The sequence below is a fragment of the Natrix helvetica genome, assembly GCF_964273705.1.
Source record: "Natrix helvetica genome assembly, chromosome: 4".
Taxonomy (NCBI): Eukaryota; Metazoa; Chordata; class Lepidosauria; order Squamata; family Natricidae; genus Natrix; species Natrix helvetica.
The window spans coordinates 2,026,505-2,053,956 of NC_138550.1; the positions used below are offsets into that span (position 1 = coordinate 2,026,505).

A 27,452-nucleotide genomic window follows, 5' to 3' on the forward strand; every position below is an offset into this window, starting at 1 on the left:
ATCAATAACAGTCCAAATTACTTTATGCCCACTGCTGTCTGGGAGTTCCACGATGAAGTCCATTGCGGCCTCTTCCCATGGCCGTTTCGGGCTCTCTGCTGCAGGTGCTGTAGGTTCTGGGCTCTTGGATCCAATCATCCACGGCTGGCCTTGTTCCTCCTCCGAGGCCTCCCCCTTGGTAGAACTCTTCGTCACCTGAAGTTGGGGATCCTCTTCCAGAGGTCGTTTAGGCTTTTCCCCCTCCGAGGCCTCCCCCTTAGTTGGACTCTTTGTCACCTTAAGTTGGGGATCCTCCTCCGGAGAATGTCTGCCCTTTTCCTCTTCCGAGGCCTCCCTCTTGGTAGGACACTTCGTCACCTTAAGTAGGAGATCCTCTTCCAGAGGTTGTTGGCCCAGATGACTTTTCTGTGCTGGCATCTGGGGCCCTCTCTTTACCACCATGGCGACTGGTACACACATTTGTTCTTTGGCAATTCCCTCCTCCGAGGCCTCCCCCTTGGTAGGACTCTTCATCACCATAAGTTGGGGATCCTCTTCCAGAGGTCGTTTAGGCTTTTCCCCCTCCGAGGCCTCCCCCTTAGTTGGACTCTTTGTCACCTTAAGTTGGGGATCCTCCTCCAGAGATTGTCTGCCCTTTTCCTCTTCCGAGGCCTCCCCCTTGGTAGGACACTTCCTCACCTTAAGTTGGGGATCCCCTTCCAGAGGTTGTTGGCCCAGATGACTCTTCTGTGGTGGCATCTGGGACCCTCTCTTTACCGCCGTGGTGGTTGGTGCGCACGTTTGTGGCATTGGGGCTGGAGCCAAGCACTCTGACGCTCTGTGGCCAAGTTGACAACCGTGGTGGCATTTAATTGGGCCCCACGAGGAATGGAACCTAGTTACATCTCTAAACTTAGGAACCGTTTCATCACACTGCCTGGCTCTCCAACTTGCAGCTGCCCCCTTGGTAAACCCTTCTTCCATGGTGGAGATTGCTACTCTGTAGGAAGGTGGGGTAAGAACCACTTGGGGCCTTGCAGGCGCACATTTTCCCGCCATCCACAATGCAGGCCTCTGTTTGGTAATCCCATCTTCCATGGAGATTTCTTCTCTGTAGGAAAGTCTGGTAAGAACCTTTTTGGGCCTTGCAGGGGAGACTGGAACCGGTGGGGAGGTCAATCCCTCGGTTGGCCACTGCCCAGCTTTCTGCCATGGTGCCATCTGCTGAGGGAGGGCATGTGCCCACTGGCATCCCTCCCATCCATGACCTGGGGTTAAGACCCATCCCGGGGTTGCCTGCTTCACAGGTTGCAGCTCAACCAATGATGGCTGGCTAAGGGGTTTTACGTGCCAAGGACCCTCCTGCTGGCTTGGAGGAGTTATGGGCCAAGTAGGTGCCCTTTGCTGGCTTGGATGAGTTATGGGCCAAGTAGGTGCCCTCTGCTGGCTTGGAGCATTTCCCCATGCTGATGGCAAAGGAGTTTGTAAGTAGCATCTCTTCCATCCAAGTCCTGGGAGGAAAGCCCAATTTACTGCCCAATTTGCTTCATTTACTGGTTGCAGCCCCATTTGTGGTGGCTTGCAAGTGACAGATGCTGGAAAAATTCCTTCTTCCTGCCTCCTTTGAAATTCCCATTTTGAAAGGGAATCTTTCTTCCAGCTAGTTGCATGGTGATAAGCCATTTTATTTATTGCCGTCTGGAAGGAGCCCAAACCTCCGTTCTAAGGGTGTTTTTTTTTTTCCAATCTTGCTTCTAAGCTGGGGGGGGAAGGAGGGGGAGCATGCACTCACAGTTTGCTGAAGAAGTTTTCTGAGATTTCCTTCGTCTTGTCGCGTCTCCTCCTGCATTCCTCCAGATGCAATTAAACTGGAAACAGCATTCCATTGCCTTTGAAGTTCCGCACTCAGCTTCTTATCACCAAAAGCTTCTCATTAATTCTTCGCTGATATTTACGCTGTCCCGGTCAGCATTGGGAATGCCGAGACCCCATCACCAGATCTTCCATCACCAGCCCTTCCCCCTTGATAGGGGGAGGGAGCTAGTGAAATATTTTTAAAGTAGAGAGTTGAAATAATGTTAGGGTTCTAAATACCATGCAGAAATAAATCATTGTCCAAGGCAAAACATCCTTTAAGGTCCAATTTATTCCGCAGGCATGTTAGGACGGCTATGGAAATTTCAACTCTGAATTACATCCTGTGGGTTCACCCAGTTGAAAGTTCATGATCTCTCCCCACACCCACAAATCCATCACATGTTCCAATCATCATCTTCCACGCTGGCATGTACACCCATCTTCTTCCGGCCAGGTGTCGAGATGCGAAGACAAAAGATGACCTTGGCTTCTACAAAAGAATGTCAACAATCCATTCTACAATCCTACTCCTTTCTATTCCCCCCTCCCAACTACTACACTATTGAACCAGCATAGAAAATTATTAAAAAGTGTGGCAGGCCAAAGATCCTAAAAAGAACATAACTACAGGCCTGACACCAAGGTCATCCTTTGTCTCTGCACCTGACCGGAACTGGATGGGTGGAACTGCCAGCGTGGCAGTGGGAGATGGGACCATGGGATGGGCTTGTGGTTGGGGGGGCAAGATCTTAAACTTTCAACTGGGTGGGGGAAACCGGGAAGCTTTCAGATTCGGGTTTTCCCAGATGTGGCAACATGGCTCTCTTCATAAAGTGGAACTTTGGGGAATCCTTTGCCTCGGAGTCTGATTTTATTTTCGATGCTATTTGGAACCCTGACACTCTCAAATACTGGAACACAGGTAGTCCTCGACTTACAACAATTCATTTAGTAACCATTCCAAGTTACAACGGCACTGAAAAAAGTGACGTATGGCCATTTTTCACACTTGCAACCCTTTCAACTTCCCCATGGTCACCTGATCAAAATTCAGATGCTTGGCAACTGATTCATGCTTATGACGGTCGCAGTGTTCTGGGGGTCACCTTCCATCAAAGGGAAGCCAGATTCGCTTCATGGCTGCGTGACCCCCTTAACGACCACAGCGGTTCCCTTAACAACCGTGGAAAGAAAAGTCATAAAATGGGGCAAAGCTCACTTTACAACCGTCTCGCCGAACAACAGGAATTTGGGGGGGGTGTCAATTGTGGTCGTAAGTCGAGGACTACCTGTATTTACCAGCGTGTTCACCTTCCGTCCTCCCTAACTCACGTCTCACGTTTGTACAGATACGTAAAAACCCTCGATTTGATGCCGAAACCATCGCCCACCAGCTGGGACATTCCCTGGGCTTCACGCACGATGACGCAGAGGCGAATTTAGATAGGAAATGCGACTGCAACTGCACGGTGTTTGGCAGCTGTTTGATGCTGACTTCCGGTCCGGCGTAAGTTTCCCCTGGCGTCTCGTTCTTATGCTGGCTAAGGCTTTTTCATTTCTCCTCTGGTCACCCTCATCCAGGACGGTAACAATCGTCCATAGCTCCTCCCTTCACAGGTACGTCTCCATCTTCACATTCCCGGAGAGCTAGTTTGTCTCATTCAGCCGAGACACCAGGAAACCTCCTCCCGTGAGTCCCATGTTGCAGTGGTGGGTTGCAGGCGGTACGCCCCGGGACCAGAGCCTGCCCGGAGCACCGGGTACAGTTCCAGTACGGTGCTCCGGAGGGCCCACGCTCCTTACCTGTCCTTTAAGCCTTTGGCGCTTCCGCCCACACGCATGGCGTGTACGGCACCTGCGCGATGCTCCGCCGAGCAGCTGGAGCGCCACGGAGGCTTGCGGAGGCGTCGCAGGCAGGTACGATGCATGCACGCGCCATGCACATGTGTGCCGCTCGCATCCATGTAGGCAACTCCGGACCCATTCCAACCATACCAGATGGAACAGGATCCAGAACCCACACTGCCATGTTGCCTGGTAACCATGATTTAAACCACTTTACTCTGGTGCAAGCTCCCACTGGGTTACTCTTCTCTCCAAGCTCTCTACTCACTCTGGCCCTCTCTCTGCACTGGGCCCATAACCTGTCAGAGTCTTGGCAGTGGCTTTATGTGATACACCCAGGAGCAATAACACAGAGAGTCTTTAAGACAATTTACCAGTGGTTTATTTACATCTATGTACAGGCAAACCCATGCAGAAGATAAAATCCCTTCCCATTCACTACAGACACAAGGAGAGAACTGAATACACGCTGAGAAGGAGAAAACACCGTCTTAATAGCCACCTGTATATGGACTTGTGTGGACCTCCAATCAGAGTCTTAAAAGGGTTATACCATAGCTGCAATGGATCAACTTTATTTCATCAGCCTTCAGCTTACACATTACAGTCTTACAGTCAGCTGGCCTTGACATTTTCACCTTTCTTTCTTGGGCTCCCCTTAATTACGAAACAGCTTCCCACCCACCCACCCCCAAAAACCAGTTTTAAGAATCGGCCCGTGCTTCTCCTTAAAGAAGAATCAGTCACCATCAGGGCTGGGATTGAAACATTTTAGCAGCCAGTTCTCTGCCCGGTTGCTGGGGGGGGGGGGCATGGCCATGGGGGCGTGGCCTACTTGGCCTCCTGCGTCATGGCGGGAGGCATTTTTGCCTTCCCTGGGCTCCGGAGGCTTTCCTCAAGCCTCCAGGAGGGCAAAAATAGCATCCCAGGCTCCAGAGGCTGGAAACAGGCCCATTTGTGGACTTCCGGGAGGCCCGTTTTTCACCCTCCCAGGGCCTCCATGATGAATGGGCCGTGTGGAGACTCCTGGGAGGGGAGGGCCAGAGTGGGTGGGGCCAGCCAGTCCTTCCAACTACCGTTTTGGTGAACCAGGTGCAAAATTAGCATTCGGTCTGCCGGAACCAGTCCAAACTGAATCCCACTCCTGGTCACCATCTACAGAACTTAGAATAACTTTATTCTCACTTTGAATGTACGCTAATCGACATTACATTAAAATGGAATTGAATAAAATGAAAGAGGTAATTCCCCATTTATGGCCATTCGTTTAGAGACATGTGAAGCTTATTTATTATTACTATTATTTCTTTTATTCATTAAACATGAAACTCAATCAACTGAACATTTAAAAATTATTGTTGTTGTTGTTATCAATGTTATTCATTAAACATGAAACTCAGTTAACTGAACATTTAAAAATGTATCACAAATATTGATTGGCGCTAATGGTTGATACGGATTGCTGCAAATGCCCTAGCTATCAGCCAAGTATCTTCATAGGATTGATGATGTCCTGAGTATTGCGGTCCTTAAGTGAATCCGGCTTGACTTTTCTGATTGTAAGGTGAGAACTTCACAAGTTGTGGGAGCTTCCATCGCTGGAAGCTTTCAAGAAGAGACTGGCCAGCCATCTGTCAGAAATGGTGTAGGGTCTCCTGCTTGAGCGGGGGGGTTGGACTAGATCCCCTCCAACTCTGTTATTCTGTTCTGTTATTTATTAATTACCTGTATATTTGTTACATGCTATCTAAAAAAGAATTTGGAATTTGGGATAGGATGGGATGGGATGGGATGGGATGGGATGGGAAGGGAAGGGAAGGGAAGGGAAGGGAAGAGAAGAGAAGAGAAGAGAAGAGAAGAGAAGAGAAAATAATAGAATATAGAAAAGAACAAATATAGGATGGGATGGGATAGAAGAGAAGGGAAGGGATAGGAAGGGAAGGGAAAATAATAGAAAAGCAGACTTTAGAACAGAACAGAATATAGGATGGGATGAGATGAGATGGAATAGAAGACAAGGTACAAGTGACCACAACAAATCAGTTACAAATAGGGGCAGCTCACAGGAGGACACTCATTCGTTGTCTTGCAGGAACTGTTCAAGGCTGAGTAATTGCAGCACCCTGGAGTATCTGAAGCTGATCCAGAAACCTGGGAAAAGCTGTTTGCTTGACAAACCTGCCCAGATCTTCAGCATGAAGGAGTGTGGAAACGGGGTCATCGATAACGAGGAGGAACAGTGCGACTGCGGAGTGGAAGAGGTGAGACGTCCACACACCTGGTGTGCGATTCCCCCCCCCAAATCAGCTATCCAGACAATGCACTTATATATATATATATTGCCTGTCTTGAATTGGGCATCTCCTGCTGCCACCAATAATATCCCATCCCAAATCATACGGTGTGATTTATATATTAAATAAACAAACAAACTGAATTTTTAGGCTATTTAAAAAGAAAACACAACACAGGTAGTGTACAGGTAGTCTTCACCTTAGGAGCACAATTGAAATCAAATAAATAAAAGCCAACTGGGTGACTTTTGGCCAATCACCAGGAGACGGTGAGTTCTAGTCCTGCCTTAGGCATGACTAGTTGGATGATTTTGGGCCAATCACCAGTAAATGTTGAGTTCCATTCCCGCCTTAGGCAAGAACGCTAGTTGGGTGACTTTGGGCCAATTGCCTCTCTTCCTTTCTTAGGACATAGAAGGAACCTGGATCCAAAGAATCTTCCTGAAACAAGGAGGAAAGCAGCGGCAACTTCATGTAAGTGGATCAAATAAAACTTGATGAGGGAGGAAGAGTGAACAGTATCTATTGTGTTTGACAAATTAACTACTTGTGAGGAGAAAAATTAGCTTGAAAGCTATGCTCCGTGTACAATTGTACAAAACTCTAATCCTGTTTTATAAAAAGTCTAACCAATATTGTAAAGTTACAAGTTACTTCTCTTTCTTTTCCAAACAGTGGATGCAAAAATTCCACGATCGTTTTTCATTTCCTAACCACCTGCAGCCTAAAACCATAACTGTAAGTTCTTGGTCCACCAATATTGTGAAAATGAGATTGTTTCTTGACGCAAAAGATGTGGCTTTGGGTGTTTTTTCACCCCCAAAATCTGGCCTTTACTTGGTTTGTAAAGACTATCATTTACAAGGCCTTAATAAGATCCGGAGCTCTTAGTATACAGAATCACAGAGTGGGAAGGGACCTTGGAGGTCTTCTAGTCCAACCCCTTGCTCAAGCGGGAGCCCCGACACCATTTCAGGCAAATGATGATCCAATCTCTTTTTTAAAGAAAGTCCCACAATTTGTTCTGACCGAGGCTTCCCAAGAGCCTGAAGCCAACTCCTGGTCCCGACAAAACCCCCTTTTATTAATTGACTGTCAATTTTCTGCTCATTCCCATCCAGCAAAGTCTTTCAAGGGAGGATTTACGGTCACAGACCTTCTCTGGCTTGGAGAGCTCACAGGCCGATACCTGCAGAACTTGGCCAGGAGTCTCAGAGAGTCACGAACCAATTAAGCGAACTCATGGCCTCCTGCAAACTCCACTCCCCTTGTAAAATGGGGCAAAGCTGACTTAACCAACGTCCCACTTAGCCACAAAAATTTGGGGCTCCATTGTGGTCGTAAGTCGAGGACTGCCTGCCGTGTCCCTGTGGAGGGATATTTAAGAAACCGGCCAATATAAGCATGCATTTCTCTCTCTTTTTAAACAGGAAGAGGGCACTTCGGCGATCAGAACTGTCCTCGTGAATGAGAAATACCCCAAACTCAAAGGGCCCGCTGTATGTCGGATGGGTGGGAAAGGGGGGCTGGGATTTGGGGGGTGGCCTGGGGCACGGATGGGGGGTGAACGAGCCCCTCCCCCTCTTGGCAGGACTGCCGGAAGAACGGCTGCTGCCAGAAGGACTGCCAGTTCAAAAAGGACATCGACTGCCTCTACGGACTCTGCTGTGAGAAATGCCAGGTGATTGGGGGCAGGCAGGCAGTTAGGGCACTGCAGGTGGGGCAGGTGGGGGGCGCTGGGCCCACTCTTCCCTCGGCAGCCGGCCCCTGCTTCCCGGTCCTTCTCAGGCTCAGATCAAGGTGGGTGGGGTGGGGACCCTGATGGGTGGGGTTAGTAGTGGCCTTTTGCTATTTCCTTCCTTTCTTCCTCCCTCCCTCCCTCCTTCTCTATATGTCTGTCTCTCCACTTCCTCTCTCTCATATTTTCTGTACTTTTCTCCCTCCCTCCTTTTCTCCTTCCTTCCTTTCTTCCTCCTTCCCTCCCTTCTTCCCTCCCTCCCTCCCTCCCTTCCTTTCATTAATTCATTCTTCCTCCTCTCTACCTTTCTCTTCCTCCCTCCCTCCCTCTCTTCCTTCTTCATTTATTCACTCATTCTTCCTCTCATTCTCTTCTTCCTCACTCCTTCCTTCTCTCTATGTCTGTCTCTCTACCTTCCTCTCTCTCATATTTTTTGTACTTTTCTCCATCTCCCACCCTCTTTTTCTCCTTCCTTCCTTCCTCCCTCCCTCCCTTCCTTCCTTTCATTAATTCATTCTTCCTCTCATTCCCTCATCCCTACCTTTCTCCTTCCTCCCTCTCTCCCTCCCTTCCTTCCTTCCTTCCTCCCTCTCTCCCTTCCTTCCTCCCTTCCTTCCTTCCTTCCTTCTTCATTTATTCACTCATTCTCTTGTTCCTCCCTCCCTCCCTCCTTCTCTATATGTCTGTCTCTCCACCTTCCTCTCTCTCATATTTTTCTTTCCTCTCTTGTACTTTCCTCCAACAACCATCTTGCCTTGGCAACAGAAGCTCCTGACTCCATGGTGGTGCTAAGTGGAGGCTGCCTCTACCTGTGGATGTTTCTAATCGTATCCCTGAGTCTCCGTCAGACCCCCAGGGGGCCTTTGGGATGCTGGATGGTTGGATAAAGTCAAACCACAAAATGCCAGCAGGGTGTTTGCAGGGGTGTGTCTGTGTTGTGGGTGTGTTGTGTGTCTGTGTTGTGTGTGTGTGTGTGTGTAGGTGTGTCTCCTGGTGGAGCTGCCAACTCTGGAGCTGCCATCTGAAGCGGAAGAAGCCCGGATTCTTTGCCTCCCCCAGTTTTCCCAAGCGGGCACCCTGTGCAGAGAAGCCGCTTCGGAGTGCGACCTGCCGGAGTTCTGCAACGGGACCTCCTACGACTGCCCGACGGACGTCTACAAGCTGGACGGGACCCCCTGCGGCCACCAAGACCATTGTTTCCTGGGACTTTGCCTGGACCTCCATACGCACTGCCGGGCTCTCTTCGGGGCGGGTAAGGCCGGCCTGTCCTGGGGCTCCTCCGGGCAGGTGGACCAGGGGCTACGCGGAGGGCGATGCTCCCTCCCTCCTCCCTCCCTCCCTCTGCGGCTCAGTGGTGACATCTAAGCAGATTTCCTACGGGTTCTGTGGGGATGGCTTTGGGGGTGTCATGTGACTGGGTGGGCGTGGCTATGTACTCATGTGACTGGGGGGTCAAAAGACAGAAACTCACTTGAACAAAGTCCTGCTGGAGCAGGGGGTTGGACTAGATGACCTCCAGGTCCCTTTCAGCCCTGGATTGCCGTGCTCTTTCAAGGTATCCTCTGAAGCTGTGACTAGTGCCAGGTTTGTGGTCCTTCCTCCCTCTCTTTTTTCCTTCCCTCCTATCCTTCCTTCCTTCCTCTTTCTTTCTTTCTCCCTTCCCTCCCTTTTTTCTCCCATTCCTCCCTCTTTCTTTCTTTCTTTTTCTTTCTTTCTTTCATCCTCCCTTCCCTTTTTTCTCCCATTCCTCTTTCTTTCTTTTCTTTCTTCCCTCCCTTTTTTCTTCCATTCCTCCCTTTCTTTCATCCTTCCTTCCTTCTTTCTCCCTCCCCTCCCTTTTTTCTCCCATTCCTCCCTCTTTCTTTTTCTTTCTTTCTTTCTTTCTTTCTTTCTTTCTTTCTTTCTTTCTTTCTTTCTCTTTCTTTCTTTCTTTCGCAGCACCCCCCACCAGTATCACTTCACCCCTGGTTCAGCTATGGCAGCCTTGATGCTCTTTGGATTTTCTGGCAGACGTTTCATGACCGAACTAGGGAACATCATCAATGCTGAAGGGATAGGGGTTTGTGGAGAGGAGGAGGAGGAGGAAGACTGTGTGGTCTTTTATGCTCTCTGAGCTTGGTTGCTTTTTGGAAACATTTCATGACCTATCTAGGTAACATCATCAGTGCTAGAAGATGGGGTTTTATGGAAAGGAAGAGGAGGAGGAGGAGGAGGTGTGAGTGAGGTCCTTGGTTGTTTTCTTGCAGACGTTTCCTGACCCAAGTAGGGAACTTCATCAGGGCTTGAATGGAGTGGGGTTTTCAGGGAGGGGGAGGAGGGAAGACTATGAGGTCCTTGGCGCTTGGTTGCTTTATTGCAGACGTTTCCTGACCCAACTAGGGAACGTCATCAGGGCTTCTGCTTCTCCTTCCAGATGCCCGAGAAGCCCCCCTGAGCTGCTTCAAGAAGATGAACATGCCCGGTGACAGCTTTGGCAACTGCGGCAAGGAGGGCTCGTATTTTCGGCCGTGTCTTGAGAAGTAGGTGGGCTCTCAGGCAGTGGTGGGACTCAAATAATTTAACCACCGGTTCTACCCCTTCAGCAAAATGTGAAATTGCAACTGCCAAGTTACACAGTATTCGGTTCTTTCTTTCTTTTTTCTTTTAAATAAAGTTTTTATATATATATTTTCTACTATTACATTTATTTAGGGCTTAATACACATCATGTTGTATGGGTTATTTAGTTTGCTTGGCAATATGAATTATATTCCTAATCTTTACCCCTTTTTTTCCACCCATTGATAAAATAAATTCCATGTTTCATAGATTTCTGTTACCTTCTGGTTAGCCTTCAACGTAAGTCTGTCCATTTCGGCAAAGTCCAATATCTCCTTAATTATCTCTTCGTCTGGTGGCATGTCTTCATCCTTGCTGCTGTTAATATATGCAATGTTAAATGCGCCCTTCGTTTATCAATTTTTTCTGATATTATATCTACCATATTTTTCGAAGTATAAGACGCTCCTAGCTTTTTGGGGGGGGGGGGGGAAACAAGGGGAAAAATATTTACCTCCTAGCAATTTGCCTCCTTGCAGCAAACAGCAAACAGTACTGACGATATAAACTGTTTGTGATGTTACATTTCAGACTATACTTGTACAGAGGCTGTTAAAATTGATGTGGCTTTCTGGAAGTATATAAGTTATTCTCTCCTATTTAAAAGGAGATACAATAGCCCGGGGCCTCTTCAGATCCAGCATTTATTTTAAAAAGCTGCTTCATTTTGTTAAGTTGTCTAGAACGTTTTAAAAGCAGTCTTTAAAAAATAGGTCTAATAATCTGAACCTTCTATAGGCATTTATAGTTATTGACTTACCTCCTTGCAGCAAACAGCAAACAGCCTGTTTCAGTTTAGCCCAGGGGTGTCCAAACTTGGGAACTTTAAGACTTGTGGACTTCAACTCCCAGAATTCCCCAGCCAGGCGGCTGGGGAATTCTGGGAGTTGAAGTCCACAAGTCTTAAAGTTCCCAAGTTTGGACACCCCTGGTTTAGCCTGATTAGAAAGGGGAAAAAATCTGCCTCTGCCTCCCAGCAATTGGCCTCCTTGCAGCAAACAGCCACTTTCACTTTCAGAAGGGCCTCCCAATGATCAGCTGTTTCAGGCTGCAGGGATTGTCATAGCTCAGGGATGGCTATACGGTAAACATATGGTATTTTTAAAATCAGGCTTAAGACCTACACGGTATTCAGTTCCTCTGTCTCGCTCTACGACCAGGGATGTCCTCTGTGGGAGAGTGCAGTGTGTAAACGGGAAAATCTCGAGTATCACGAACGGACAAGAGGTACTCCAGACTCCCGTGGATGGTGCCCTGTGTTGGGGGACCGAATTTGACCTGGGGGAGGACATCTATGACCTGGGAGCCGTGCGAGATGGAACGACTTGTGGCCCCGACAAGGTATGACCCAAACTCCTTCCTCTAAATTGTCAAAAGTTTTCAAGAGTTCTTGTTGGTTCCAGCCTGTCCAGAGGTGGCCAGAAGTGGGTTCCTACCAGTTCGCCCAAGTAGGTAGTAACTCGGCCTGCCATGCCCCCGAACCGGTTCTATCATCATCGGCACCATCTTGATTTTCGGTTCTGCACTTGCACAGAACAATCTTCATTGCAAAAATTTAATTTTCCCCCCTTTCCTAAGGCAGACCTTTTCAGGGGCAAATGCGCATGGAGCAAACTTTATTGCGCGTCGAACCGGCAGTAATGCCAACAGGAACCCACCCCTGTTCTGACCAGTTCTGGAGAACCAGTAGCGGAGATTTTGAGTAGTTCGGAGGACAGGGAAATGCCACCTCTGGCTGGCCTTGCCCCCATCTCTTCTCTGCCTCCCGAGTCCCAGATGATCAGGAGGAAATGGGGATTTTGCAGCATCCTTCTGCTGCCATGCCCACCAAGCCACGCCCACCAAGCCAAGCCACGCCCACTAAGCCTTTCCATGCCCATCAAGTCATGCCCACCAAGCCATGTCCACTAAGCCATGTCCACCAAGCCATGCCCACCAAGCCATGCCCACCAAGCCACGGCCACCAAGCAATGTCCGCCATCCCATCCCATGCCCACCAACCCACCCCCACCAACCCACCCACCCCCACCAAGCCAAGCCATGCCCACCAAGCCATCCCACCCCCACCAAGCCATCCCACCAAGCCACAGCCACCAAGCCATGGCTACCAAGCAATGCCCGCCAAGCTATTCCACATGCATCAAGTCAAGCGACACCTGCCAAGCCATCCCATGCCCACCAAGCCAAGCCACGACTGCCAAGCCAAGCCACGTCCACCAAGCCATCCCATGCCCACCAGGCCACGCCCACAGAACCGGTAGTAAAAAAATTTGAATCCCACCACTTGTCCTGTCTCATCCCATCCCAAATTTCAAATTTCTTTTTTGGAAGCGCCCTATGAATAACGAGCGTTTGGGCTGAGAATCACAACAGCACTGGAAAATAGTGACCGTTTTTCACACATAACGACCGTTGCTACATCCCCACGGTCATGTGAGCGAAATCCAGCTGCTTCGCAACTGCTTCATATTTATGACGGTCGCAGCAGTGTCCCGGGGGGAGGGTGTCACACGATCCCCTTTCGCGACCTTCTGACCAGCAAAGTTAACAGGGAAGCCGGCTTCACTTAACAGCCGGTGTGACCAACCCCCACATTGGGTCCTCGACTTACAGCAGTTCGCTTAATGACCATTTGAAGCCATGACTTTTTGCCAAGTGGTAAGAATTCGAACTTTGGGTGCAACGGTGCCTCCCATTTTCTAGATCTGCTTAAATAGATCGTGCGTGGACGTGGCGGTGCTGGATTTCGACTGCGATCCCGCCGTGTGCAGACACCGAGGAGTAAGTGGCAAACTGGGGTATGATCCTGCTCAAGGGTTTCTCTCCCCCCTCCCCCCCCCAAAAGAGTGAAGATGTCAGTGTGGGTCAAAGCAATTCTCATTGCCCATCCTAGGAGAGAATTCACTACTTCCCAGCTCTGGCTTAGCGGTAGCTGTAAAGGCAACGGGCTTGTGGGTTGCCTCCACAGGCTGTGGGTGTTTCCTCACTGGAAGCTTTTAAGAGTAGAGTAGAGTAAGAGGGAGAGTAAGAGTAGAGGAGAGGAGAGGAGAAGAGAAGAGAAGAGAAGAGAAGAGAAGAGAAGAGAAGAGAAGAGAAGAGAAAATATAATAGTTATAGAATAGAATAGAACATAGAATAGAGAATAGAATAGAAAAGAAAAAGAAAGAAAAGAAAATAGAACATAGAATAGAAAATAGCATAGAATAGAAAAGAAAAAGAAAATAGAAGAGAAGAGAAAATAGAATAGAAAATAGAAAATAGAATAGAATAGAATTTTTTGAAGAGACCTTGGAGGTCTTCCAGTCCAACCCCCTGCTCAGGCAGGAAACCCTATACTATTCCAGACAAGCAGTTGTCCAATCTTTTGTTGAAAACTCCCAGTGTTGGAGCATTCAGAACTTCCTGTGGCAAGCAGTTCCACTGATTAATTGTTCTCACCGTAAGGAAGCTTCTCCGTAGTTCTCTATTGCTTTCCTCCTTGATCACTTTCCATTCGTTGCTTCTTCTTCTCCTGCTCTCAGATTGGACAACCCTTTGTCTGAAATAGCATACGGAGCTTTCTTTCTTGATCAGGGGGTTGGACTAGAAGACCTCCAAGGTGCCTTCCGACTCTGTTCTGAGGTTATTCTGCTTTGCCGTATTGTTGGGGGACGCTTCCTCGCCCACTCAATGGGTCTAGGTGCCCATTGGTGCTGCGGTGAAGCTTTTCCGGTGGAAGACCACCGCCAGTCCTGGCCATCTCCTTGTTCCGTTTTCAGGTCTGCAACAACAACCACAACTGCCATTGCTCTTACGGATGGGCCCCTCCCTTATGCAGCGAACGAGGGTATGGGGGGAGCATCGACAGTGGGCCCCCTCCGCCCTATCAGCGTAAGCAGCCTCCCTTCCCCGTTCTCTTCCTGCTTCTTTGCCTCCCATCCCGTTCAGATCAGCTAAGGTGGGACTAGAACTCACCGTCTCCTGGTGATTGGCCCAAAGTCACCCAGCCGGCTTTCATGCCTAAGGCGGGACTAGAACTCCCAGTCTCCTGGTGATTGGCCCAAAGTCACCCAGCCGGCTTTCATGCTGTTTGTGATTATAAGAGACTCTGTGCCAAGTTTTGCTATCTGGCAGCTCTCCAAGCAAGATAAGGTTCGTGTGGCTAAACATTCCTTGGAAAGGCTGTTTGCTAAGCCTTGCAGATTGTGATTGAAAGGAATTCACAGGCGTGTAAATAAAAGGGGGTTTGCCGTGACCCAGGCTTTGCTTCTTGCCTTTTAAGGAAGCCCGGCTCAGAACAGGATTTTCTGTCCTTCACAAGCCCTGTTCAGGGTCCTTCCAGGTGTGGGCTTCTCTCGCCATTACTGCTGGTTCGGTCCATGCACGATTTTGTGCGCCCTCTCACAAGTGTGCAGTTGCCTATAAATAGGTCTGTGCATTTTAAAATGTCAAAAAATGTTGCAGAGACCGGGGAACCAATTTGGGGGGAGCATGGCGAGTATGCTGTCACTACCGGTTTGGAGACCCAGTCGCCATTTCCACTACCGGTTCCGCTGAACCGGTGCAACCCAATAGGAACCACCTCTGGGTCAGTGGTGGATTCTGGATCCCGTCACAACCGGTACACTGCAAACGGGGCCGGGAGTCCGAGTTGGGCACACGCACTGCGCACGCATGTAGATGCCACCGTCCTGTGACACCCAGCTGCTCGGCGGAGGTCGTGCAATCGCTGCACCCCAGGCACACGGGCACAATTGGCCAGTCGCGTTATAAACAGCTATGGGATGCAGGCAGGCAAGTGGCCAAACGATCCACCGTACCGGTACAGTGGCTTCTGCTCCCTGCTGCTCCCGGTACGGCTGTAGTGGGCCATACCGCCCGGAACCCACCACTGCTCTGAGTCCTTCCTTCTTTCGTTCCCCAGTGCCCACCATTGTCATTGTCGGACTCTTCACCCTGATCGGTCTGGTCGTCCTGGCAGTGGGAGTTTTCATCTCGCGTCACGTGGACGACATGTGAGTAAACGGCACAGGGATATATATGAGGCGGGTGTGGCGGGAGGGCCCGCGTTCGAATCCTGGGTGTGCAAGGTTGGGGTGGGTGGGTCCCTTCACAGCTTGCTTGCCTGGGATCCCCAAAAGATTCACAGCGTCTCTTTCCTTTCCAGCATTAAATGGATTGCAGCGATTCCCAAACGACGCCCCAAAAAATCCACCAGTAAAGTAAGTGGATGGAAAGAAGCAACCGCTTATTGTGGGGGGCTCTCCCCCCCTAATTCACACCCCCCCCTTCGTGGACCAGCCTTTCTGGAGGCAAATGCTGGAGAATCCTTGTACGAGTGGTTCTCAACTTACAACAGTTCATTTAGTGACCGTTTGAAGTACCAACAGCACTGAAAAAAGAGGATTGACCGTTTTTCACACTTACGACTGTTGCAGCCTCCCCGTGGCCACATGCTCAAAATTCAAACGCTTGGGAACTGACTCGTATTTATGACGGTTGCATTGTCTTGGAGCCACGTGATCCCTTTTTTGCGACCGTCTGATCAGCAAAGTCCATGGATGAAGCCCGATTCACTTAACAACCACGTTACTCATTTAATAACTGCAGTGTTCACTTAACAACACACTGCGGCAAGAAAGGTCCTAAAATGGAGCAAAAACTCACCTAACAAGTCTCTCGCAGAACTTTTGGCCTCAATTGTGGTCATAAGTTGAAGATTACCAGTGTGTTCTTGCAAGTAATACTTAACTTCCAGCCATAATTGGGAATTTCCAAGGGGAGGAGGCTTCTGCCACCATCTCAGAAATAATATTTATTCATTTTTCCGCCTGCCGCATATCATAGATGGACCTGCAATATATATTAGCATTTCACCTAAATTTAGAAACACAGTAAAAATGCTGGCACACAACACAGAATGCTGCATTTCTGGGAGTTGAAGTCCACGGGTCATAAAGAGACCATATTTAGCTCAGGAATTCTGGGAGTTGAAGTCCACGGATCTTAAAGAGGCCATATTTAGCTCAGGAATTCTGGGAGTTGAAGTCCACAGGTCATAAAGAGGCCATATTTAGCTCAGGAATTCTGGGAGTTGAAGTCCACAGGTCATAAAGAGGCCATATTTAGCTCAGGAATTCTGGGAGTTGAAGTCTACAGGTCGTAAAGGGACCATAGTTGCTCACATCTGAGTTATAGTAATCCTATTCCCCACCCCCACCCCCTCTGTCTCTTCTAGAGATCCCTGAGAGGCAGATCCTCCAAGACCGGCGTGAAGCGGTCACGTAGCGACATGAGAAGCTCTTCTTCCAGGAGGCTCCAAAAGTCCAAAATCACCATTGAAGTGGAAAATCAAAGAAATCTTCCCTATGTTAAAAGCCCGGAACTGAAAAGTGCCATGTCTACCTCCAGAGCTGGGAAATCCAGATTAGACGTCACCTTCGCCACCTAGATTAGTCAGCCCCACCTGAACCGTTATTTTTTCCACGGAATCTTCTGCCGTTGCATAAAATATCCTGTTTCTTGGCTTGGACACTCCAGTCTTCAAATAAGGTGGGGGGCTTCTTCACACACACTCCTATTTTTGACCATTATTTGCATTCCCTGACATTCCGGAAATCGCCTCCCAAAACCCTTGAGGGGCGTGGGATCTCCTTCGGCTATTCCTCTGTGCATCTTTCAAGTTCTGTTCCAGCAGGAATTAAAATGAGAATTTACCCGGTCAATAAAACAACGACTTGCTGTCTCTGTGTGCCCTCTGCAGGAAAACTTTCCTGGCAAATGGATTTTTTCAAGATCGCGTCCTCGTCTTTGAAGGACCTCTCTCTCCAATTTTCATTAGCCTTCATCTTTCAGGAGGTTGTAATGTTGGCCACACATCCTTGCACGTTCCCTTAAAACGGGTGTCCAAACTTGGGAACTTTAAGACTTGTGGACTTCAACTCCCAGAATTCCCCAGCCAGCCGAGCTGGCTGGGGAATTCTGGGAGTTGAAGTCCACAAGTCTTAAAGTTCCCAAGTTTGGACACCCCTGCCTTAAAACCAACTGAAATCTACCATGTTTTTCAGACTATGAGAGACTCTTTTTTGTCTCCCAAAAGGGGGTGAAAATGTCTGTGCGTCTTATAGACCGAATATTGCCGAAGCCCCAACCATTTGTTGGCTTCCACACTCCCTGTTTTCGGGCTGTTTCTTGGCCTTTTTCAGGGCTTTGTTCGGCCCGTTTTTGAGGCTTTTTGGGGGCTCATTTTCGAGGCTTTTTTCAGCCTGTTTCCCCCCACAAAAACTACCCCAAAAAGCCTTAAAAATGGGCCGAAAAAGCCTTAAAAACGCCCCCAAAAGTGCCCTCAAAATGGGCTGAAAAAGCCTAAAAAATGGGTCAACCCCCCTCCCATGGGTCAAAAATGCCTCAAAAACGGGCCAAAAAAAGCTACAAAAACAGGATGGAAAAAGCCTAAAAAACGGTCCGACACCCCCCCATCCCCCATAGGCCAAAATGCCTCAAAAACGGGCTGAAAAAAGCCCCCCAACACAGGACTAAAAAAGCCCCCAAAACAGGCCAAAAAGCCTTGAAAATGGATAGAAAAAAACCATGAAGCTGCTTTGCACACACACACACACACACACACAAATACAAACCCTCCCTCCCTCCCTTCTTTCCCTCCTGCTTTTCTATCATGCTTTTTTGAATTGTCTTTTACATTTTGATGAATCTTATTTTAAAAGCGTGGAAAACAAAACAAAAAGACGTTGGCCTGGCTTGGAGGCAGAAGGATGGGCCACGTGCCCTGAGCCGCATGTTGGCGTGAAAATAAAGGTCCCCACACAAGCCGTGTTGAAAAGAACGGGTGTAAACAAGAGGCCGCCAGGTGAGTCCCCCGTCTGCGTTGCGCCCCCCGCGTTGTTGCAAGTTCAAGGCCACAAACACAGGAGCAAAAGTGAAATTGGAGTACAAAGTTTAAAAAGGATGCTTGTTTTGGAGTCAAATAAATAAACAAAGCCAAAGCAGAGAGAGGGGAACAGGGTGAAAATTATGGTAGCGAATCTCAGCAAATCTTCTCATGATAAGAGGCCGTCCTGGACTGACGACCGTTCATTTAGTGCAGGGGTGTCCAAACTTGGGAACTTTAAGACTTGTGGACTTCAACTCCCAGAATTCCCCAGCCAGCTGGCTGGGGAATTCTGGGAGTTGAAGTCCACAAGTCTTAAAGTTCCCAAGTTTGGACACCCCTGATTTAGTGGCTTTGCGAAGTTGCGTTGAAAAAAGTGACTCATTGGGAAGCAGCTACAGATAGTCCTTGACTTACAACAGCTCATTTAGTCACCATTCAAAGTTAACAGCGGCTCTGGAAAGAAGTCACTTACAACCATTCTTCACACTTAACGACGGTTGCAGCATCCCAAAGTCACGTGATCTCGCTTTTGGGACCTATTGACCAGGAAAGTCAATGGAGAAGCCGGATTCACTTAACAACTGTGTGACTAATTTAACAATGGCAGTGATTCATTTAAGCACAATGGCAAGGTCATAAAATGGGGTGAAATTCACTTAACAACTTAGCAGCAGAAATGTAACTGAAATGTAAGTGTGCCAGTATTGTTTTTAGGGTGGAAGCTCAGGACTACAGAATGCTGGGAAAGCCTAAAACTTTTATACCTGAAATACTTTATAAAGTTGATTAAACTTGGATGAACAGATCTAACTTGGAATAAGAGTTGAAAGGGATCTTGGAGGTCCTCTAGTCCAACCCCATGTCAAGCTGGAGACGCTACAACATTCCAGACAAGCAATTGTCCAGCCTCTTCTTCAAAACCTCCAATGATAGAGCACCCACAATTTCTGGTGGCAAGTTGTCCAACGATTAGTTAATTAAATGAAAAAAATTGTTCCTGCAGGAAATTCCTCCTTAGTTCCAGGTTGCTTCACTCCTTGATTAGTTTCCATCTGTTATTTCTTGTCCTGCCTTCAGGTGCTTTGGGGAATAAGTTTATCCCCATAATTTATCCTCAACCTAGCTAGCATTCCAGAAATTATAACCAGGGCCTTCATCTAAGCTTGGAAACAAACTAAGGAATTATATGCCGGTAGTAAAATGTTTATTCCAAGAATTTTAAAATACCAAATACCAAAATGTTTTTTTTTTTAAAAAGTACAAAAGAATAAAAAAAAAAACACGAGACATTAAAAATTTGTGTCTTTAAAAACAAGAAAAAACAAACACATATACATATACATGTAACATCCTTCCTATTTGAATGCTGATTAATATAATGTAATGTAATATAATATCAATGGTGATTAATATAATAATAATAATGCTGATTATTATGATTATTATAATGCTGATTATAATGCTGAGGATTATGAGCGGTGGCTCAGTGGCTAAGACACTGAGCTTGTCGATCAGAGAGGTTGGCAGTTCAGCAGTTCGAATCCCTAGTGCAGCATAACGGAGTGAGCTCCCGTTCCTTGTCCCAGCTTCTGCCAACCTAGCAGTTTGAAAGCACGTAAAAAATGCAAGTAGAAAAACAGGAACCACCTTTGGTGGGACGGTAACAGCGCTCCGTGAGCCTTCGGCGTTTAGTCATGCCGGCCACATGACCACGGAGACGTCTTCGGACAGCGCTTGTTCTTCGGCTTTGAAATGGAGATGAGCACCGCCCCCTAGAGTCGGGAACGACTATCACATATACGCGGGGGAACCTTTACCTAATGCTGATTAATATAATACAATCTTCTCTGTTAACTATTATGTTGTTATTAGAGTTTACAGATGACAGGCTAACAATTTGTAAATAGGTTTAGTAGTTTAATAGACAGTTTTGCAAGGGCTGAGCAACTAACATTGCTGTATTATATTAATCAGCTTAAAATCCTTTTTATGTCCTTCCTGTCTTCCTCCAGGCCTTTTCCGCAGGCCTCCATTGATTTTCTTTTTCTTCTTCTCAGGAATAAAATGTCCATCTCTGCCCAGATGCTCTTTTCCCGCGGCCTTTTTTTTTTTTTTTTTTGATAGGGCTTTATTTTTATCCTCACCGCCTCTGAACTGCCTAAAACCATTTCCCCAGTTCCTGCCCAAGAAGTTCATATTGAAAACGGTTCAGAGGAGGGGAGGGAAGCAAATGCCATTGATGTTCCTAGACGCGCAGAAGGCGTTTGACAATGTGAACGGGGCAATTCCAGGCTATACAGTTTGGGGAGAGATTTATGAATATGATTAAAACAATTTTCAATAAACAGGTAGCAAAAGTAATGGTAAATGGAGAAATGACAGAGAAGGTTAATATTATGAAAGGCACAAGACAAGGATGTCCGTTATCCCCATTATTATTTGTGCTAACATTAGAGATATTAAATAGAAAGATAAGTCAAAATGAAGAACTAAAGGGGATGAGAATTAAGAAAGAAGAATACAAATTACAGGTATTTGCAGGTTATTTCACGTTTATTTTGGAAGATCCGCTACAATCTGGACTGAAACTTTTAGAACAAATAGAAGAATATGGCGAAGTGGCAGGACTTAAAATAAATAAAGATAAAACGAGAGGAGGGAAGGTTATAGAACACCAGCAGGAATGACCCAATCCTGATTTTGAGTCTTGGCTGCCACATCTGGAGGGGTGTTTCTTTGCTCATCCTCTCCCCCCCACCCCGGGACTTTAGATCTGTGTCTTGCAAGATCCTTCATCCTTCTCCTCACCCCTCTGAAGGAAGAAAACCACCCAGCTCACAGAGCACCAAGAAGCCTACAATGCTCCCCCTCCCCCTGCCCCTCCTCCTCCTCCTCTTCTCCACAACTCCCCCACCCTCAGTCTTCTAGCACTGATGATGTTACCTTGTTGGGTCATGAAATGTCTGCAAAAACATCACCAAGTTCAGAAAGCACCAAGGATACCATATTCCTCCTCCTCCTCCTCCTCCTCCTCCTCCTCCTCCTCCTCCTCCTCCTCCTCCTCCTCCTCCTCCTCCTCCTCCTCCTCCTCCTCCTCCTCCTCTCCATAAAACCCCATCTTCTACTCATGGTATTACCTGGTTCGGTCATGAAACATCTGCAAAACACCAGCAAGCTCAGAGAGCACTAAGGATGCCTGATCATCTTCTTCTTCTCCTCCTCCTCCTCCTCCTCTTCCTCTCTGCAAACCTCACTGCCTTTTATTACTCAACCTTTTTACTACTGATAACATTATCTAGTTGGGTCATCAAATGTCTACAAGAAAACCACCAAGCAAACCAAGGGCCCATTGACCTCCTCCACTATCGCTGATGCTGTTCCCCAGCTGGGTCATAAAAGGTCTCCAAGAAAACCACCCACCTCAGAGACTACCAAGGATGCCTTATTCCTCCTCCTCCTCTCTGCAAACCTCACTCCCTTTTAGTACTGATAACTTCTCTAGTTGGGTCATCAAACATCTGCAATAAAACCACCAAGCCCACAGCCCACCAAGGGCCCATAGATCTCCTCCTTCTCCCCCTCCTCCAGCACTGATGATGTTCCCTAGCTGGGTCGTGAAACGTCTTCAAGAAAGCCATCTAGCTCAGAAGACACCAAGGATCCCACAGTCGTCCTCCTTTTGCTCACTTCATAAAGCCCACTCCCTTCTAGCACTGATGATGTTCCCTAGTTGGGTCGTAAAACGTCTCCAAGAAAACCAGCCAGATGAGAGACCACCAAGGACCCCCACATTTCACCCCTGAACCCGAAAGATTCTCTTCTATCGATGTCTTTCGTTTGCAAATCAGAAGACGCGGGATCGTTAACCAACGTAAACGATCGCGGAAAGAAAATCTCTCCGGGCGGAGGCTCCTGGCGCTCCCTTCTCGGGGCGAAGTCGAGGGCCGAGCCCAGGGACCGAAAGGAAGCGGGGAGGGGCGGGGGGGTCTTTACAGGTAGAGACTCCCTTCTGGGCGCCCGCGGGCTCACGGATGCCGGGGCAGGGGGCGGCCACATTTCGCCCCCCCCTCCCCAAAAGTGGCCCCCGCTTCGTGGGCGGGGGGAAGGAAACACACACACACACACACACACACAGACCACGAGCTGCAGAGAGGCGGAGAGGTGCAGCGGGCGCCAGGTTGGCGAAGGCGGCGAGCGCTGGGATTTCCCCACTCTGGCCCCTCCCCTCCCGATGACGTCACGGGGACTTCCCTCCGCCGCCGCCGCCGCCTCTCTTCCCTGTCCCGGGCCCGCTCGAACCTCCGGGCAGCGCCAGAGCCGGCCATGGCCGAGGGAGGCTTGTGCCGCCGCCGCCGCTGGAAGCGCCACATCGTCCGGCAGCTGCAGCAGCGCGACCGGGCGCAGAAGGCGCGCTTCTCGGATCTGGTGCAAGCCTGTGAGTGAATGGCCCGCAAGGGGAAAGGGGGCCGAGCGGCGCTCTGCACGCGCCTAGAGGCTGCCTTGCACATTCGGAGGGGGGTGGGGGTGAAAGAGGTTGCATTGCTGGAGGGAAGACGGTGAAAAGGGCCTCGGGGGCGCTTTGCACGCGCTCAGAGGTTGCATTGCTGCAGGTGAGACCGTGAAGGGGCCGGAGGTGGTGGTGGAGGGGCGCTTTGCACTTGCCCAGAGGCTGCCCTGCCGGAGGGTAGGGCAGGAAAAAGGGGCGGCGGGGCTCTCTGCACTGGCCCAGAGGTTGCATTGCTGGAGGGGAGACGGTGAAGGGGTCGGGAAGCGCTCTGCCCGCGCCCAATATCTGTCCTGTAAGGGGGAGAGAAAAAGGGAAACCCCGGGGCGCTCTGCACACACCCAGAGGCTGCCTGCCATTGGGAGGAGGGGGCAAAGAAGGGGCTGGCCCCCAAACCCAAATGCCATCTGTCAGAAATGGTGTAGGGTCTCCTGCTTGGGCGAAGGGGGCTGGGGTTGGACTAGATGACCTACAAGGTCCCTTCCAACTCTGTGTCTGTCATTTGGACCCCTCCCCTGTCGCTTCATCTTTTGTGCCCAGGGAGATACAGACAAACCAGAACATTTTGCACAGAAATACACAGGGAATATGCACGCATGACCAGGTGTGCGTGTGTATGTCCCCGCCTTACAACAACTTCGGAGTCCGACATTTCTAAGCGAGGCAGGTGTGTGATTTTGCCGCATTTCACAACCTGGGTGGCCACGGTTGTTAAGTCATTCGATGCAGTCATTAAATAAGTCACACGGTCGTTAAGTAAATCGGGCTCCCCCCATCAACTTGTCCGAAGCCAGCTGGGAAGGTCATATGTGGAGGATTGCGTGACTCCCGGAATGTCGTAAATTACATAACCCGAAATTTGATCATGTGACTCTGGGCAATGTTGTGACGGTCATAAATGTGAGGACTGGGAATAAGTGACTCTTTTCAGTGCCGTTGCAAGCTTGGCCACTTGAAAATGACTTCAACTCCCAGATTTCCCCAGCCTGCCACTTGAAGATGGGTGGACTTCAACTCCCAGAATTCCCTAGCCAGCCATGGCTGGCTAGGGAATTCTGGGAGTTGAAGTCCACCCATCTTCAGGTGGCCAAGATTGAAAAACTCTTCAAAAATCACTTTTTAAAAAGGGCATCCGAAAAAGAAACTTGCCAAAAATAAAGAGAGAAATAAGGGGAGATGGGAAGGAGAAATTTGGGGGAAAGATACTCAAAAAATCTATCGAAAAGTGAGTGGGAAACTACAGAAGAAAAGATATAAGACACATAAAAAGAAGAAGAAAAGAAAAGAAAATTTAGAAATAGCAGAATAAGTAGAATGTTATGAGTCAGCAGAAAGAAGTATTGTAAACAAGGTCAAAATATTTTAAATTAGAACCTGTGGGAATTATATTAAGAAACTTAAAGCTGTTAAATAATTATGTTATGTTGATTATAAAAAAATTGAAATTCCTATTGTTAAGGGAAAATAGATGGAAAAGAAATGATAAATTGTTTATTTTTAAGGAGAAAGAAAAACTGTACATGTCAAAAACTAGAAACGGGAAAATAGGAGGAGAAAAGTAATATGGGTAAAACTGGAAACAATGGAAATATAATGTAAAATGAATTATTTTTTTGGGTGGGAATGTTAAAGGGGGAATTTGGACAACAGTCTGTTCACAAAAGAAGTTTTATTAGGTAACAAAAATAAATAAATAAACTTTTTTTTTTAAAAATCACTTTTTTAAAAGCCAGGAATTAACATTCAAGACACAAACTAAGTCGTCTACAGAGGGAGGATGGAATTCTGAGAGCTGGGATTATTTTGGTTGCTGTTGGAAACTCTGTTTTTTTTTAGAGCCTGTTTTATCTTTTCAAACTAATTTCTGACTTTTATTTTTCCCAGCGTGCAAATTTTAAGAAATGCAATAAAATTTTGATTTGCAACCTCTGGCATTCTCTCCCTGGTTCTTTCTAAAATATCCTTCATTATCCACGGTTTTATCTTGACACAAAGCGGGGGATAAAAAGCCATTTTGCAAAAAAAAGAAAAGAAAGGACATTTAACCGGTTGCAAAGACAGCTTTGTATTCTGTCTCCAGTGTGGGGGACCAATCATAAATCAATTTTTTTCAGTGCCGTTGTAACTTTGAACGGTCGCTAAGCGAATGGTCATAAATCGAGGACTCCCTATACAGGCAGTCTTCGACTTACGACCTCCATTAAGCCCAAAACTCCTGTGGCTAAGTGAGACATCTGTTCAGTTAGTTTTGCCCCATTTTACGACCTCCCTTTTCTCAGTCATTAAGTGAATCGCTGCAATTGTTCATTTAGTAACCCGGTTGTTAAATGAATCTGGCTTTCCCGTTGATTTTGCTCATCAGGAGGTCGCAAAAAGGGATTGCGTGACCTCAGGACACTGCAACCGTCATAAATGTGAGTCGGTTGCTAAGTGAAAGATTTGTTCGGTGAATTTTTCACCATTTTACGACGTTTATTGCTGGAACCGTCATAAATACGAGCCAGTTGCCAAGCGGCTGAATTTTGACCGCCTGACCATGCAGATGCTGCAATGGTCATAAGTGTGAAAAGTCGCTTTCCTCAGCGCTGTTGTAACTCCGAACGGTCACTAAACAAATGGTTGTAAGTCAAGGACACCCTGTATTCTAATAAAATCTAAGAAGCTGCCACTTTTAGCTGTTACTCCTATTATATCCCTTGAAGAGTAGAATATATGTTCTTAAGAGAAAGAGCTCATTGTATTTGCACAGTATTGGAAAAACAAGGAACGGACAAGAGAGAAGAAGAGGTAATTAAAAAAAAAAATTTAGATTGCGCAGAAACGGATAGATGGATGTGAAAGCTAAACGAGAAAGAATAATAATAATAATAATAATTTATTATTATTATTATTATTATTATTATTATTATTATTATTATTATTATTATTATTATTATTATTATTATTATTATTATTATTATTATTATTATTATTATTATTATTATTATTATTATTATTATTATTATTATTATTATTATTATTAAAGAAGACACTTTTGAACATGGGATTCACTTGATAAATGCTTGGATAATAAAATTGGAAATTAGGAGCTGGGAAAGCATTCATATGCAAGCAATTGACCCAGGCAATACACTGTTCACAAAGCATAAAGGAAAACATACAAATAAATTGTAAAAACAAAACAAGACCAAGAGCTTAAAACAAACAGCCAGTCTTCGCCAGGGTGTCATTCTGCAAGAACAAAAAGGATGTGTGAGTTCCCTTTTTGGACAAACTGCACACGCTTTGAAAAGCAAAACAGGAAATGATTTTGCTGAGTAATGCGAAGTTTAAAAGGTCAGCTTGGAAGACAGGAGCAGGAAAAGAAAATATGAGATTGTGTTAGAGTTTGCTGTGATCCAAGCGGCACACAAGTAAATAACCGTATTTTTGGGACTATAAGATGCACCGGAGTATAAAACGCACCAAGATTTTGAAGATTTTTTTTAAAAAAACTTTTGCACTCTGCACGCCTCTTTTTTTTTTTTTTTGTGTGAAAAACAAAGTGCTCCTGGGGGCTAGAGGGGGGCAAAATGAGCAACAAACGGCCCATTTTTCATGAAAACGGGCCCGTGTTTTGCAAAAAAATCAGCATGCATAGGCTTTGAGAGGTTTGTAGAGTGCTCCTGGGGGCTGTGGGGGGGGGGCAAAAACTGGCCCATTTTTCGCTCGTTTTTCCCTCCCCAGCCTCCAGGAGCACTTTGCAGGTCTCTCAAACCCTCTGCGTGTCCATTTTGTGTGAAAAACGGGACGTGCGGGGTGGGTTTAAGGGCCAAAAATGCTGTATTCAGTGTATAAGACACACTGAAATTTTCACCCTCTTTTTTTGGGGGGGGGGAAGGTGCATCTTATACTCTGAAAAATATGGTAATTCAGCAGGATTCATTTATATAAGAAACTTCTTTATATACAATAATATAAAGCATGATGCATGTATACAATACCCATGCAGCAGAACCAGAATCCCTGAAGCCCAGAAACACAGAAGCAGAGAAGAGAAGCTATATGATACAGAGGAAACTCGTGTATATTCAGATCAGTCAATCTAAGCCACAGCCAAGCTCAGAGCCGTCTGAGTCACCAAGCAGTCCCCATTGGCTGACCTGTTACCATGTCTATACCAATTCATGAACTCTCGTACACTGACAGATTTATCCCACCGGGATGTGTGCAACACAACCGGCTCTGGTTTCCGGTTTCCACAAAGGAGAGAGAGGTTTGCCTCCCCTTGTTGTTGCACACTGAATGCAGGAAGTCCCCGACTCGTTCAGTGACCATTTGAGGTTGCAATAGCCGTGAAAAAAGTGGATCACGATAGTTGTTAAGTGGATCACGTGGTCATTAAGCAGCTGAATGTCAGTCACTTGACCCTGGGGATGCTGCCAGGATCAAAAGTGTGAAAAACGGCCCTGGGTCACTTTTTTCAGTGCCGTTGCAACTTTGAACAGTCACTAAGTGAACTGCTGTAAGTCGAGAACTGCCTGTAAAATCAAATATTGAAAAAGGCCATTGTACAGTCAAGTGAGATAAAATATTGAAACAAAGACATCATAAAGTAAAGTAAAAAATATTTTATAACATTCTAAAACGGTGGTTCTCAACCTGTGGGTCGGGAGCCCTTTGGGGGTCGAACGACCCTTTCACAGGGGTCGCCTAAGACCATCGGAAAACACATCTTTTCGAAAAAATACGGAAAACATAAAATAATTTTATGGTTGGGGGTCACCA

At 47.2% G+C, this 27,452-nt stretch overlaps 2 protein-coding genes across 3 annotated transcripts in view; both read left to right on the top strand.

Moving 5' to 3' along the window:
* The window catches only part of LOC309391621 (disintegrin and metalloproteinase domain-containing protein 21-like), a gene marked incomplete at its 5' end in the record, with an annotated part of 40,226 nt that extends 23,370 nt beyond the window's left edge, over window positions 1-16,856 (top strand). The window contains 13 exons of the mRNA XM_081952293.1: window positions 3,186-3,343; window positions 5,774-5,942; window positions 6,384-6,449; window positions 7,406-7,474; window positions 7,567-7,656; window positions 8,773-8,965; window positions 10,127-10,232; window positions 11,472-11,652; window positions 13,015-13,092; window positions 14,070-14,181; window positions 15,215-15,305; window positions 15,458-15,512; window positions 16,529-16,856. Of these exons, the coding sequence (XP_081808419.1) occupies window positions 3,186-3,343; window positions 5,774-5,942; window positions 6,384-6,449; window positions 7,406-7,474; window positions 7,567-7,656; window positions 8,773-8,965; window positions 10,127-10,232; window positions 11,472-11,652; window positions 13,015-13,092; window positions 14,070-14,181; window positions 15,215-15,305; window positions 15,458-15,512; window positions 16,529-16,741 (1,581 nt within the window). The 3' untranslated portion in view covers window positions 16,742-16,856. The remainder of the gene's footprint in view (window positions 1-3,185; window positions 3,344-5,773; window positions 5,943-6,383; window positions 6,450-7,405; window positions 7,475-7,566; window positions 7,657-8,772; window positions 8,966-10,126; window positions 10,233-11,471; window positions 11,653-13,014; window positions 13,093-14,069; window positions 14,182-15,214; window positions 15,306-15,457; window positions 15,513-16,528) is intronic.
* A 5,608-nt stretch (window positions 16,857-22,464) lies between these two features.
* Window positions 22,465-27,452, top strand: part of ATG16L2 (autophagy related 16 like 2) — a 31,864-nt gene continuing 26,876 nt past the window's right edge. For both annotated transcript variants that reach the window (XM_081952873.1, XM_081952874.1), the window contains exon 1: window positions 22,465-22,616. In XM_081952873.1, the coding sequence (XP_081808999.1) occupies window positions 22,505-22,616 (112 nt within the window). In that variant the 5' untranslated portion in view covers window positions 22,465-22,504. The remainder of the gene's footprint in view (window positions 22,617-27,452) is intronic.